This window comes from Anopheles maculipalpis, chromosome X (genome assembly GCF_943734695.1).
Source record: "Anopheles maculipalpis chromosome X, idAnoMacuDA_375_x, whole genome shotgun sequence".
NCBI lineage: Eukaryota > Metazoa > Arthropoda > Insecta > Diptera > Culicidae > Anopheles > Anopheles maculipalpis.
Genome location: NC_064870.1, coordinates 2,857,916 through 2,871,250, shown reverse-complemented (window position 1 = coordinate 2,871,250; position 13,335 = coordinate 2,857,916). Strand labels below are relative to the sequence as shown.

At 44.7% G+C, this 13,335-nt stretch overlaps 5 protein-coding genes across 5 annotated transcripts in view; 3 read left to right on the top strand and 2 right to left on the bottom strand.

Moving 5' to 3' along the window:
* The window catches only part of LOC126556132 (fasciclin-1), a 353,811-nt gene that overhangs the window by 156,759 nt on the left and 183,717 nt on the right, over positions 1–13,335 (top strand). The window lies entirely within an intron of this gene.
* Positions 1–13,335, bottom strand: part of LOC126558010 (26S proteasome regulatory subunit 6A-B) — a 309,006-nt gene that overhangs the window by 191,532 nt on the left and 104,139 nt on the right. The gene's annotated exons all lie outside the window — the stretch shown is intronic.
* Positions 3,865–4,602, top strand: LOC126562395 (uncharacterized). The gene is made up of 2 exons (XM_050218902.1): positions 3,865–4,132; positions 4,208–4,602. Exons 1-2 carry the CDS (start codon positions 3,865–3,867, stop codon positions 4,600–4,602), a joined length of 663 nt encoding a protein of 220 aa, XP_050074859.1.
* On the bottom strand, positions 4,756–5,090 carry LOC126561505 (HIG1 domain family member 2A, mitochondrial). The gene has a single exon (XM_050217701.1). It carries the CDS (start codon positions 5,083–5,085, stop codon positions 4,756–4,758), a length of 330 nt encoding a protein of 109 aa, XP_050073658.1. The 5' UTR covers positions 5,086–5,090.
* On the top strand, positions 7,223–12,436 carry LOC126555994 (dual specificity protein phosphatase CDC14A-like). The gene is made up of 12 exons (XM_050211152.1): positions 7,223–7,358; positions 7,447–8,863; positions 8,952–9,050; positions 9,223–9,300; positions 9,429–9,641; positions 10,890–10,982; positions 11,051–11,191; positions 11,274–11,393; positions 11,590–11,691; positions 11,784–11,957; positions 12,035–12,157; positions 12,241–12,436. The coding sequence occupies exons 1-12, from the start codon at positions 7,250–7,252 to the stop codon at positions 12,434–12,436; spliced, it is 2,865 nt and encodes a 954-aa protein (XP_050067109.1). The 5' UTR covers positions 7,223–7,249.

The following is a 13,335-nucleotide window of genomic DNA, read 5'->3' as shown; positions in this document are numbered from 1 at the left end:
CCAAAAATTCTGCTTCCCTTTTCACACACGCGTACGTTTTCTATGCTTATGCTACTGATACAACATACCTCCCTCAGTTTGCTTGTGTGTGTGTGTGTGTGTGTGTGTGTGTGTGTGTGTGTGTGTATATGCGCGCGGAATTGCAAGAAAGAAACTGCTCATGCTCATGCACGATTGTGAGACATAAAAGGAAAGAAGGTGAGCATACACCGCGACATAACACACACACACACACACAAGCGCACATACATGCTTGACCGAGACGGAGCTACCGAAAAAGAAAGAATGGCTGCATCTTTCTTCAGGTGTTTTTTTTTTTTTATTCGGTTTGGAACCCAAATTTGTGTGTCTCTGGTATGTAAGCCCAGAGTGGGGAGGGGGGGGGGGGGGGGGACTTCCAAAAGGAAAGTAATTAACACACAAACTCACAAAAAAGCTAAAAGAAAACATTTCTTGTCGTTGGTACATCGATTTGGTAGAATCTTTGAAAGAAAAAGGGACACCGGAGAGACAGGAGCCGACAATTGCAGTCATTCCCAGAAGTACTTAAGATACATGCACACACAGACATAGCGTGTGACAAGGGCAGGTGGAGGAACACCAACGTGAGTGAATGAGATGGGGGAGTGACCAGAATTTTGATGATGTCTCTCGAAAAGCTTTGATGCCGCTGCTTGACCATGATTATCACCACCCCTGGAGGAGATTCACCCCCCCCCCCCCCCCCCCCTACCAGGACAATTACAATGCGATCATTTTATTGTTTTGTTCAAATTTTATATGCTTTACCACCTCAGATAATCACCACCGCATCAGGATAGGGCAGGAATAAACTTTGCTCATTCATCGATTCTACACTATAATTTCCCATCATATCAATAAGCGCCCACCGCACACACACACATGCATTACAACCCCCTTGCAGAACGGGAATGGGGTGTGCGTGTGTATGTGTGGCGCATTCCTTCGAGGCAGGTGAAGAGTTCGGCAGGCAGTAAAAAAAAAGGACGGGAAGATAGTGACGGATGGGAGTTTTCGATGCACTTTGATTTTAAAAAGGGACTATAGGGCCAAAATAAGCATTTCCCCACTCAGACACACACGTGCATACGCAAAGAAAGGTCGAATAATGGGTTGGAACTATCCAAACAATGATTTCGTACCGTACATCGGATCGATCAAAGCCATTTTCGATGGTTTTCGAGAGCGAAAAAAGGGGAACACAAAGCTTCAACGGACGGCGCGATGTGCAAAATGTGTATATATGCGGGAGAGGGAAACCAGTATGTGTGTTTGAAGTTTGGACGGATCTTTGCACCCTCTTCGTTTGAAACAATTTAGCGAAACTAACGTTGCATAAAAGATTTTTTTTTTTGAAAGCATAGAGATCTCGCGAGCACAGATTTCAAAAAATATGACTCCAAATAGGAAATTGCCAGCAAACAAACAAAAAATATGGCAATAATAGTTCCCAAATAAAAAAATTCTTCTGCAATTTCCACATTGCACACATACACTCCCCCACACACACAGACCCGCGGCGGTAGACCATTTGCGTTTCATCTCTCGCTCGCGTCTTTAAATGTCCTATCCGTCCCGCTCACGCTGGCTCTGTCCCGCGTGCCGCAATTCTTCGATCGCTTCGCTTTTGCTCCACAGAAAGGAAAGTTAAACCAGTGTGGCGGCGGCCCTCCAGGTGAAAGAATTAAACCTCCTCTCCTCCCGCCATCCGAAGGCGGGGATATGTTCCGAAATTCACACTTCTTCCTTCCCAGCATCTCTGCCACCCTTCCCAAATATCGGGGGATCAATTCCAGCCCTTTTCTCGTGCTGTTTGACTGCACCACTGCGTGCAAAGCAGACTGCGTTCGCTTTGACCGGACGCACCCGTTTTGCTTTGATATTTTAGAAGAACTAAAAAGAAAATAAAACAGGCATTTGTAATAAAGCTCTTGAACCCGGAATGTGCTTTACGGAACCGTGCTGCTTCTATGCTTCTGCAGTAACAGCCTTTCCGTGGTTTTAAGAATTGTTGGTAAAATTGGAAAAAACAGGATACATTTGCCGAGTGCAACGTTTGCGCAATGGTGTATAAAGGTGTGTAGGGAAAGTGCTCCAGCAGCAATGGTGTACGTCCCCGAAAACACACCAAAAATTCAGTCCATTTTGTCTGCGAAAAAGTCGCACGAGCCCCACCACACCGTTTGGGGAGGATAGGTGAACTTGGTGAAAAAAGGGACAAAAACACACATACATACACAGATAGACTGAGCGTCCGAGAGAGAGAGAGAGGAAGAGAGAGAGCGAAAAAAAGGGATTAAAAAACGACACAAGCTTTAGGGACTCGCACAAACCCACATACACACACAAACACACATGAACACAACGATTGTAGACAGCAGCGAACACACCAAACTACTCTGCACACGATTCTTTCACACCACCACCATCACCATCAACCACTCGACGAACAGTTAGCTTGTCACACGGGACGTGAATTTCGTGCGACACGGATTTTTAAATGCTTACATGCTTTTCCTTTGTCGTTTTCGTTCACGTATGCACGCGACGCACTGGGACACATTCGGTACCGTCTCCGAACAGTGCAAGGAATACACAGACGACGAGCTACACACACGCACCGTTTTGTTGCCCGTCACAGCCGATCGCCATCTTGAGATTCCTGGAGTACAAGTACGACGTTTCGGTCCGGTGCCCGGAGCATACGTTCCGGAGCGGATTGCATCTCCAGTGCGGCGCTGTTTGGTTTTCCCCCAACTAACGAAAATCGGTTCGCAAAGTACAGTGAGCAAATAGAGAAAGATTTTTTTTATTTAATTTTACTAAACGCTACTGGATTTAAAAATTAATGAAAATTATATTTTAAATTAATGCCGTCAAGTTATATATGGGATGCGGGCGGTAAAAAATTTCGCAATGAGAATTTCAAGGTTATCGTGAGTGTTTTCTTTTCTTACTTTCAAATCGCTTTTGATGAGAGTGTACAAGGTAATAAGTAAGGAGTAAAAATCAATAAAACATTAAATTAAGCAGTTCTGTGCAACATTTGTAAACGTATGTAAAGTGTGTTGGCAATCAATATTCAGGGAAATTTGCTTGAACATTTTCCCGTCTCATGGCCTATTATGAAACATTTCAACCATATGGGAGTTGGACGCATTTTACCGAAACATTTTTAAAATGGCCAGTTGATATGCAGGCTCTTGCCAAATCCGGCTGTGCAATTTTTTTCAATACATTTTTTATACACATGACGATATGAAAGGATAGCAAGTTGATTCTGTTTAATCATCTCCCTCAACTCTAAACATGCAGCATCCACGTGCATCTTTCGCAGGTGCTGCCTAAATCATGCTGCCCTTTAGTTCATTCAGTACTGAGACAGCAAGGTTTGTTTTTGCTAATATACGACGGTATTTTCTGGATAGCCAAGGTCCTCCTCGAAACGAACAGCAAAGCCGAACGTTACGTAGCTTGGATCTCGTTTTTTGTCTTAATTCTCAATATATTATCCACTTAATGAGATTCAAAAAACCGTTTTTTTTTTTGTTTCGGTTTGTTCTACATGCTTTCTTATCTATTCATCACAACTCAAAACGCGTCTAAAAAAAGACACATATTACCGGTTTGTTTTACCAACCCATCGGTTGTTTGCCATACGAGTTCAACCTAATATGAAATTCAATTATTCAATGATTCCATGAATAAATTATCAAAAACGAGAAAAAAAACACACACCCTGGTAGAAGCCACTCAGAGAAGTGCAAAAACACACACCGTACAAAACGGTTTTTACTCTTTCGATTCCAGCATGCGTTGAAGTTTTACTGTGCGCGTTCGAGAATGGAGCGATTCGGGTTGATTTGCACCGCCGTGCTGTTTGTAGCATTAAAATTGTCTGCCAGCGCAGCGAACGAAAGCCGCCGTATTGATATCGAGTTTTACGACGTACGGACGAACCGTATCTTCAAATATCCTACCATTTCGTTGCGCCCGTTTCCAACGAATCAGCCCAAATTGGCGATACACGATAATCGCTGCGAGTGCGAGACGCTTGTTTGCACGTGCTGCCTTGGCATACGTATGGAGCGGTTAAACTTCGATCGAACGTGTAAGTAAGGTGTTAAAGGTGTGAGGTAGATCTTTCGGCTCGTAAGTGCACCGTTGCTTGAATTTTCTGTTGCAGTTTGCAGCTCGTTCACCTACGTGCCGTACGATTTTGCGATCGATCTGGAGGTGTTCATGGACGAATCGTCTATCTATCGAAATTCGGTATCAGCCAAAAATCCACCACCCTTCTGCCTGCCCGTGCCCGTACCGTATATACCGCTGAACGCAAACCTTTGCCTGAAACTGTTCGATATCTACACGCCACGCCAGAATCTGCACATGTGCCTGGACGTGGAGGCACGTGTGTGGACCAATCCGCTGCTGATACTGCATTTCGAATGTATGCGCATGGGAGCGGATGGGCTAGTGTGGTTAAAACCGACGGACGGTGATGGTTTTGGGCCGTTGCCGGCTGGAACGACCATCGACACCTACGACGAAGTGATGGAAGAAAGACTCAGTACAGTTTAATTGTTTAGGATAGCTTGTTTTAAGCTTTTAAGGGGGTGCAAATGCAAACATTTCCCATCTATTTTCAAATATTCCAAAATAATAAAGGTGAACAGTATCCGCAGCCTACGTGCCGTAGCAATCGAGTGTCGTTTTTTTCGTGTTCTTCCACTACTACTTCTTGGGCGGTTCCTTCGTACCGTACGTCATGCCCACGCCGATAATTAGTGCGAGCACGGTAAAGCCTTGGGCCAGTATGCGGGCGCGCATCATGTACTGCGACATCTGCGACCGGCCCTGGCGGAAATTCCACAGCCCAAACCCGAGCGCCGTTAGCGTGGCGGCACACCCGATCGGGACGAGCGGATTTTCGTTCACCTTGCGTATCATTTTCTCTTTGGTGGTTTCCGCATGTACGCCGGCAAAGTCTTTCCGCATCTGTATCCAATCAAGCTCCTCCGCGGGAAGGTCCGACGGACCGGATGCGGCCGCTACCTGTGGCATGCTTGTGTGCACGGTTGAGCGTTGTTACTGGTTGATTTGCTGCAACAAACAAGCACAAAACCAATCGGAAACGGATCGCGAAATGTTAGAAAATTGGTCAAAAATTAGCACCGATTTATTGCACCGCGAGCTGGAGCTTACATAAATGTATATTAATGTTATTTCGTATCTCTGCGAAATAGGCAGTGTTTTGACAGCAGTTTGTTTTGTCGTAAAGGAACAGCAACCTTCACACCAACACTCCTAAAGGGCAACTTTCAAACACGTGAATTTCAAATTCAAAAAGGTATTCAAATTTTAACCGTTTTTCGAAGCAATGTTATGTAAAGCGTAAAATAAAGCCTAATCAAATGAAGCAAATTAAAAAAACAAGGTAAGAATAATAGGAACAATGCCACATAACATGCCCTATGTAGTTTGAAGACAATCCAGTGTTTGTAATTGCTTATGCTGGTTTGTGCGTGTCAACGTATAGGCATATAACAGAACGAAAGACGTTACAAGAGATACTTTTCATACAAAAAAAAAGTTGGATAACCCTTCGTAAAAGAACTAGACAAAGCGCTGATTTGAACTCGCTTCCAAACAATTATTATCGTATCCAGCAAAATTCTTTCCGAATTTTAATATGAGCGCAATGCACCCTGTTGTAACGGACAGGGCAAGCCAATTGCATGACAGCTACATCAAGGGCTTTCGCACGGATGGTACGTGCAGCCGGTTTATCCGGGCACTAGCTGCCTGACATTCGTGAAGAAGTTTTCCAGCGAACCGAACGCGTTCAAATCAACCTCTCTCTGTATCGTTTTTGCGCGTCGATCGAGTTCATTTTACTTCCAACTTCTGCATCAGGTAAGATATACAAAATTCAGTTTCTCTTAATTTTTGGGCCAAGCCAGCATTTCAAGTCGCTGTTCGGGTGGGCTGTTGGCAAATTGGGTGTTGAATGTGCGAAAAAACTCGTAAAAACAGGATCAGGAATCAGAGGCCGACATTTGATTCGGCGTTCGGGGAATCGGTACGGATTCTGACCATATACGCGATTTATCGTCATACAAATCATTAGTTTTTGAGGGATTTTGCATCAAATTAGTTGGTTCCGTTCGTAGTTCGTAGTAGGTTCCTTCTGCCGATAGCTTCGTTACAACCAGATGTCTCATTACACGGGAAGTTTGTAACGAAAGTGTTCAACTCTGTGTTTATGTAGGTGTGTGTGTGTGTGCAGGAATGCGGGGCTGGATAAACGGTGCCGGAATTCTAAGCTCCGTTTCGTTTCTATTGAATAAAGAGCTGAGAAAGTGCGAGTATAACTTAACAAAACGGGGAACGTTTAGGGGATGAAATATGTCACCCGTTTTCGTGCTTCCGCTCGAAATATTCCAAACGCCATTTAACAACTAGTCTAGTAGGCTGTCATGGCGTCGTTTTTTTGTTTGCATTTTTCCCCTCCCCTACTGTTCGCTGCGTAGGAAGGGTGACCAAACCGCAGTAGGCATTTGTTGCAGTTGAAAAAAGCTTGTGTTCACGCGTGGTTTTTTTAAGCAGACGCGATAGAACCACAACCTACGAAAGCGCCTGCCTTAAAAGGGTTGTCTAACTCGGTGGTGTAATTGTCAATATGTGAGTAGGTGTTCTGTTGGTTGCTTTTTTCAACTTACATGCTTGGCCGTGCTGTTTGGTACAGAGTGTTTGGATGTCTCTTCTGTCTCAGCAACCGGCATGTGACGATAGTGGAAGTGTTCACCAGGGTTGCTGAGAGCTGCAAAACGTTCCGCGTTTTTTCAGTAGTTCTGTTCCTAAAATAATGCTGCTAGACATTGTTGATGCTACGATATTGTGAACCGATCCTAGTAATCGACCAACTTCGCAGATGTTGACTTTGACACAAATGGCCATTACAAACAACAAACACTTGGTTCAGCCGGTGAATAAGTACCTCTTTTCCGAAGACCCTTAAAGCGCAATGATTTTGGGGTTATGAGTGGGCCCCTCTCGCCGACCCACAAACTTATTAGGTCAATCAGATCCAACAAAACATCGATTAGATTCGTGTTGCCTTACGCTTACTTTACTCCTTTCCAGCTGCGTCCGCGAATACTTACAATCAATCAAACCATACCAATCCTTCAACAATCACAAGCATCAAAATCCATGCCAGGAAGCGATGGCTCGGAACAATCAAAACATTGCACCGTTGCATAGCGCCTCCAGCGATGATGAGATGTGTGAGACCGAAAATAACTCCCTGTTAGAGTCGGTACCCATCCTACCCGGTAAGTAATGGCGGCGAAGGTACTCCGAAGCGGCGAAGGTATCGTAATTGCTGTGTCCATTTTTTTTCTTCTCCCCTTCTCTTTCCAGGCCGTATCCAAATGGCCATTATGACGAAGAAACCAACAAATGAGCCAAATTCTGCCTTCTTTTACTTTACGACCGACGAGCAGCTGGTGTATGCTAACTTTTACCAGGACTTTGGACCGTTGAATTTGGCGAAGTTGTATCGATTCTGTAACATTCTCAACAGCGCGCTCCAGGATGAGGCGCATGAGGAAAAAACCTTTGTTTACTATACCCGCAAAGACCCGAAAAAGATCTTGAACGCCGCGTACCTCATCGGAAGCTTTTGCATCATCTATCACCAGTTCGGCGTGCCGGCCTTGATGAAAATGCTCGGCCCAATCCTGAAGCAAGCGAATGGGGCAAAGTTCTGCGACGCGTCGCTGAATGATCTTACCTTTCTGTCGTTGAAGGATTGCTTCGGAGGTATACGCAAGGCGGTACAGCGTAATTTCTTCAACTTTAATGATTTTAACCTGATCGATTACGAGCACTACGAGTGTGTCGAGAACGGCGACTTTAACTGGATCGTGCCAGGCAAACTGTTGGCTTTTTGTGGGCCCAACTCGCGTACCGAGCGGACCAGCGATTCGATCATGTTGGGACCGGAGGAGTATATTGACTACTTCCTTGCCAACAATGTCACCACGGTGGTGCGGCTAAATTCTCCACGGTACGATTCGCACGCCTTCATGCGTCATGGCATCCAGCACCATGATTTGTACTTCTCGGACGGCACTTCACCAAGCGAACGGTTGGCGAAGCAGTTTTTGAAAATCGTAGAAAACTCCCGCGGTGCTGTGGCGGTCCACTGCAAGGCCGGTCTCGGCCGCACGGGCACACTGATCGCTGCGTATCTGATGAAGCACTATCAGTTTACTGCGATGGAATCGATCGCCTGGCTACGCGTTTGCCGTCCCGGATCCGTCATTGGGCAGCAGCAAACCTGGCTGATCAGCAAACAGAGTCAGCTGCTGCAGGAAGGGGAGATCTTTCGTCAGCAGCGGCACCATGTCTATATACCGCCGGAAAGGCATGAGTATGGGGTGTACAGCATGGTAAAGCACGAGAACGCACAGAATGCGTCCCAAACGCCGATCGCGCAGTCAACTGCTACCGGAACTACACGTGAGCTCGACTCAGAAAACGTTCAGCGTATCTCGCAGCGCGTAGACACGATGCGGCTGAACGATGAGGATGACCAGGAAGGGGGCGATCGTGTGGACAGTGCATCACTCGCCAACAACAACATTGTCCACTGTAAGCTGATCCGTATGAAAAAGGTTGCCAAGGTAACAACCCGCCACACGCGTTGGACCAGATTTAGCAGTGGACGTACTGTTGTGAGCACCGCCACCAGCATGGCCACCACCGTTCGCCGTGGCCGAGGTTATATTACCCCGTTGGGTGGAACACCGCAGCAGCGTACATCACTGCAAGAGTGAGTCACATCGCGTGTCTATCAAGGCTTCGTATCGATAGCAAAACGGTTCTAAATTTTTGTCTCTTACTTTCGGTAATGTTCACAGCACGCTCGTCAATCGCAAAAAAACGGTCACCACTCGGCCGGAAGCAAATGCTACACCTTCCGCGGTTCTGCGAAACCAGCGCAACGCCTCGATACCAACGTAAGCATGACCTCTGTGCTCTGTTCTACTGATTTGCATTGTCGAGCTTTTAAAAAATAAGAGCAACTTATTTTATGAAGTAATAGTTAGGAGTTTTAACGAATGATTTGGCCGACATATTAGCTTAGTATAAATCATTTACCTATTATGCCTTTTTTCCCGTGAACTGCAGTGCCTCGCAGGGTGATCAGCTGAACTCAATCAAAGCCGCCAGACGACAACATGTGCCAACCGATGCCAGCCAGCAAAAGCAAGTATCCAAACCAAACCCTTCAAATGCTATCTGACTGTCTAGTTGTTCTTGCGTTCGGAGTTCTCTGTATTTTGCGGTCAGAGATCTCTGAATGCTGATCTGACTTTTTTTTCTCTCATTTCAAGGATCAACAACACCAAAATGACTACACCACCGGCAACCATTACGTCTTCCCAGGCTGATAACTCAGCACGTCCAGTTGTGTCGGCATTATTTGCTGCTCTCGATGCGAATAAAGGAGACAGCGCTGAGTTAGCGGTGTCCAGCTCTAGTGCCACCATGACAAGGAAAGACACGCTGAAGAAGAATCATTCCGAAGATGCTTCGATCTCACTGCCGTAAGTAGCACGTTTTGTGGTAAAGGGTTGCTCGACATGCTGGTTCTTAACAACACATACGCGATGCATTGTTTATATTGACATGTTGGACAATTGAGCTTGCGTTGCTATTACGATGGCTTACCTTTCTATCTATACTAACCGAACGACCTGCTACAACTACGGCGCTCATAGATAGAGTAGTAATCGAACCTGTTTTTTAAAGGGCGAAGAGATTTTCCAATTCCTATCCCTATCTAGGATCAATTAACCTTAACCTCAGTTGAGAAGGAGTCCTAAACTACATGTTGGAGTTTGGTGTGTGTTTGTGTGTGTGTGTGTGTGTGTGTGTGGTAAACTTTTACTAACTGGGCCTTATTAATATAGCTAAAGTTGACCCAAAATGGTACCAAGCTTTAGGGGGTATCAAACTCAAGTTAAATTTATTCACACCCTGCAGTTCCTACCAAATCTTCCCCACCACCAATTCTCTCCTTTCTCCCGTTTTTTTTTTTTTTTGTTTTTGTAAATCAATTAGGAAGCGAAGAAACAGAATGCATGGCAGAACAGTAGCCGCCGAGAGAAAGAAACTAGCAGGAGGGAATGTGATACCGCCAACGAAAGGACTCCAGAAGCGAAGTCTATAAAAAAAATGGTGGTGTTTCTAGGGTGGAGCATACTTTAAACACACTGTAAAAAAGAGGTTCCCGCTAAACAAGGAATGGAAGGATGGAAGAAAGTGTTGTAGATTCGGGAGTTAAATTAAATACTTGACGAACATCCTATGATTGCATGAGATGATATGTTTACAACAGACCTCTCGCTCTCTCTATCTCTCTCTGTCTGTCGTCCTGTGTGTGTGTAAATCTTAACTTTAGTTTCGTAGCTAGAAATGTTCTTTGTATGAACTTGTTGGTCTGTTTAGATAGGGATTTGCCAAATTGAACAAGTATTAGAAAAATCAAGTCGAATTCGTGAATTCTTGTGGTAAAGACAGTTAGTTAGACAATGTAAAGAAACCGTTCCAATTATGAGAGCTACTTGCTCCATTTGATTTCAGTGTTCGTTCACGAAATAGACACATCACGTCAGCCAAATCTCCGGGGTTCCTCTGTCTGTCTCTCTCTGTTCAGTTTGATGTTCTCCGACTGGCGGGGGTAGGCTCTGAACGTCCTTACTGCTGCTAATGTTGTTTTTCTTTTACCACTTTTTTTTCTAATTTACAAATTGTAAAACGCATTCATTGCACTCATTTGGACACATTCAAAGATCCCACACGTTCGTTGCGATCGTCACCACTCAGGTTAACCAGGGTAAGGAGATTGTGTACGAATTCTCGCTCGACTGTAATCTAATTGTCCAGTAAGTAGCAAGTGCAAAACATGCCCAGCCCAAGTACTGATCGCATAACCGTCCCTTAACCCTTACAGAACTCTTCTGCCCCGTACATTGTTGCCTGCGATGAAAAAAATGAAAACCAGCGAAGTTGTGGTGCTTTTCAAACCGGGAAGCGATTACGAGAAGGAATCTATCTCGTTCGCTATCTCGCTTGATATGACGGATGTGCTGAGGTAACTTCTTTGCCGTGTAATACTGCTGGATGTAATGTTATATCTGTTACTATTCTATATCTTTTGTCTTATGGCTCTTCAGTATCGATCGTAGTGCGGCTGATGCACAAAACATCAACGTTCTCAATGGCTATCTGCGTACTGCACTAATGCGAAAAGAACCAAACAAGGTAATGCATCCGGTGTGTGAAGCAGAAGCCATGCACCATGATTGAGAAGAAATTAATTATTTTTGTCTTTTTTTTCTCTTCTTGGTTTTGCCTTTTTTTCTAGGTACCTGTCACACAACAACCAACTGCACTGTAAGTACTCCTTTATGCTGTTTGCTGCTAGTATAAATCCCTAACTTATCTCTTCCTTTTCTGCTACATGCTTTCGTCCCGTATCGCACACCATAGAAAGCTGACGGAGAATTCCATACCTGCCAAGCTGACGTGGCTGCTGAACGAAAGGAACCGTCTAAAGATTCGTGTCTGCTTCGATACAATGATTTTGGCTGAGTAAGAGTGATTGATTTTGTAGTTTTGATTGACCATCGAAACCATTGACCATTTTCTGTTTTGTTTTTCCCATCCTACGAAAAACTGAATAGGGCGCATCCACATCCAGCGTATCTGCTCGGATTGATCAAAACGGCAACAACTTTGCCGGTATTGAGCAGTCCTCCGAGGCGCCATATTAAGACCACCGTGATGGGAATGCGCGAGAGCAACACCGACCAGCGGGTACTCTTCGGAGTGCGGCTAAACCTGAAGTGGATACTAGAGTTAGTATAATTGCACCACATGGCGCGTACACAAATCACGTGATCACGTCCAATTTTTTTACGGCTTATCATTTCAGAAGACGCCGAGGTTTTGGCGGTAGGGCTAGATGTTCGGATATGTTGAAATCCGTACCCCAGCCAGGTTCGTCCAAAGGTTTCAAGCCAGCAGTACGCTACACAAAATCCCACTCAGCAACAGCGTAAGTGTATAGAACGGCAACATTTAAATTGACAGTTACAGTTGAAAATCGTGTACTTACTCGCATTCGCTCCTTCCGCACAGCATGGAGGTGGAAGATTCGATTGGCGATACATCGCTTGATCACAATGGCAATAATGCAGCATCCGCTGCGGCGTCGTCGCAACAGGAGAAGAAGGAACCGATAGTGCCGACCACCCGCACGACAAGCACTGCTACCGCAGAGACGGACATCAGCCCATCGAAGCGTTTCCGTTTCGATGCCTCCCGACAGTGGTAATCGCAACCAGAGAGTATCCCTGCCCAGCGTTCAAATGAGACTGAATATCATCGGACTAAAAGCGGGACATACACAAACATACACAGCAAGGGTTCCTCCCCCTGTCATATCTTCGGTTTGATCTCCTTCACATTATTTACCACGCCCTATCTAACTCATCGATAAAACATTGCATTTCGTCCGTGCCCATTCTTCTTCTTCTGCTTCTTGGGCTAACGACCTCTAAGGTCCCTAACGTCATCGAATCCGATCTTCGAAATGGTTCAAAAGCACGACAAACTCTTATCATCGCTGTACAATTCCGTACAGAAATAACAGCAACGATGTCTTCCAACTGATGGAACATATATACCTGCTAATGCAATTTTCCCGATCCGACAAATGCATATTTATCTTACAAGCTATACATCAAGCTCTCCAACATATCAGAATAATTTACATCCTCACAATCCTTCATAAAGTGTATTATTGATTTAAAATCAATAGAAAAGGGTGTTGATCCAGCAAGCATGTTAATATGTTTACGTCGGGCATATGCTAATAAGCTCATCCCAATGATACAATGATGGAAATATTTCTAACATTTCAGTGAATTTATCTATATCCATAAGTTGACACTCGGAATCATCCATACACATACTTACTACATGCGCAAATATTAATGAAATTTTCAGTACTAATTCACTTGGTCCGGTTCGTATCTTCTTTCGGCATTGATACTTGAATGGTTTTAAATATTTAAAGGAAGACCTTTTAAGTTAATATCAGAGTTAGATAAGAGAATGTCCCATATTTGGAATGCACCGAGAGCGTTCCTCCTTGCTCTAGATATTTTCTCCTTGCATAGCGATTGTACGAGGAAGAAATAGCATCGATCAACACCTTTTATTTCGAGTGGT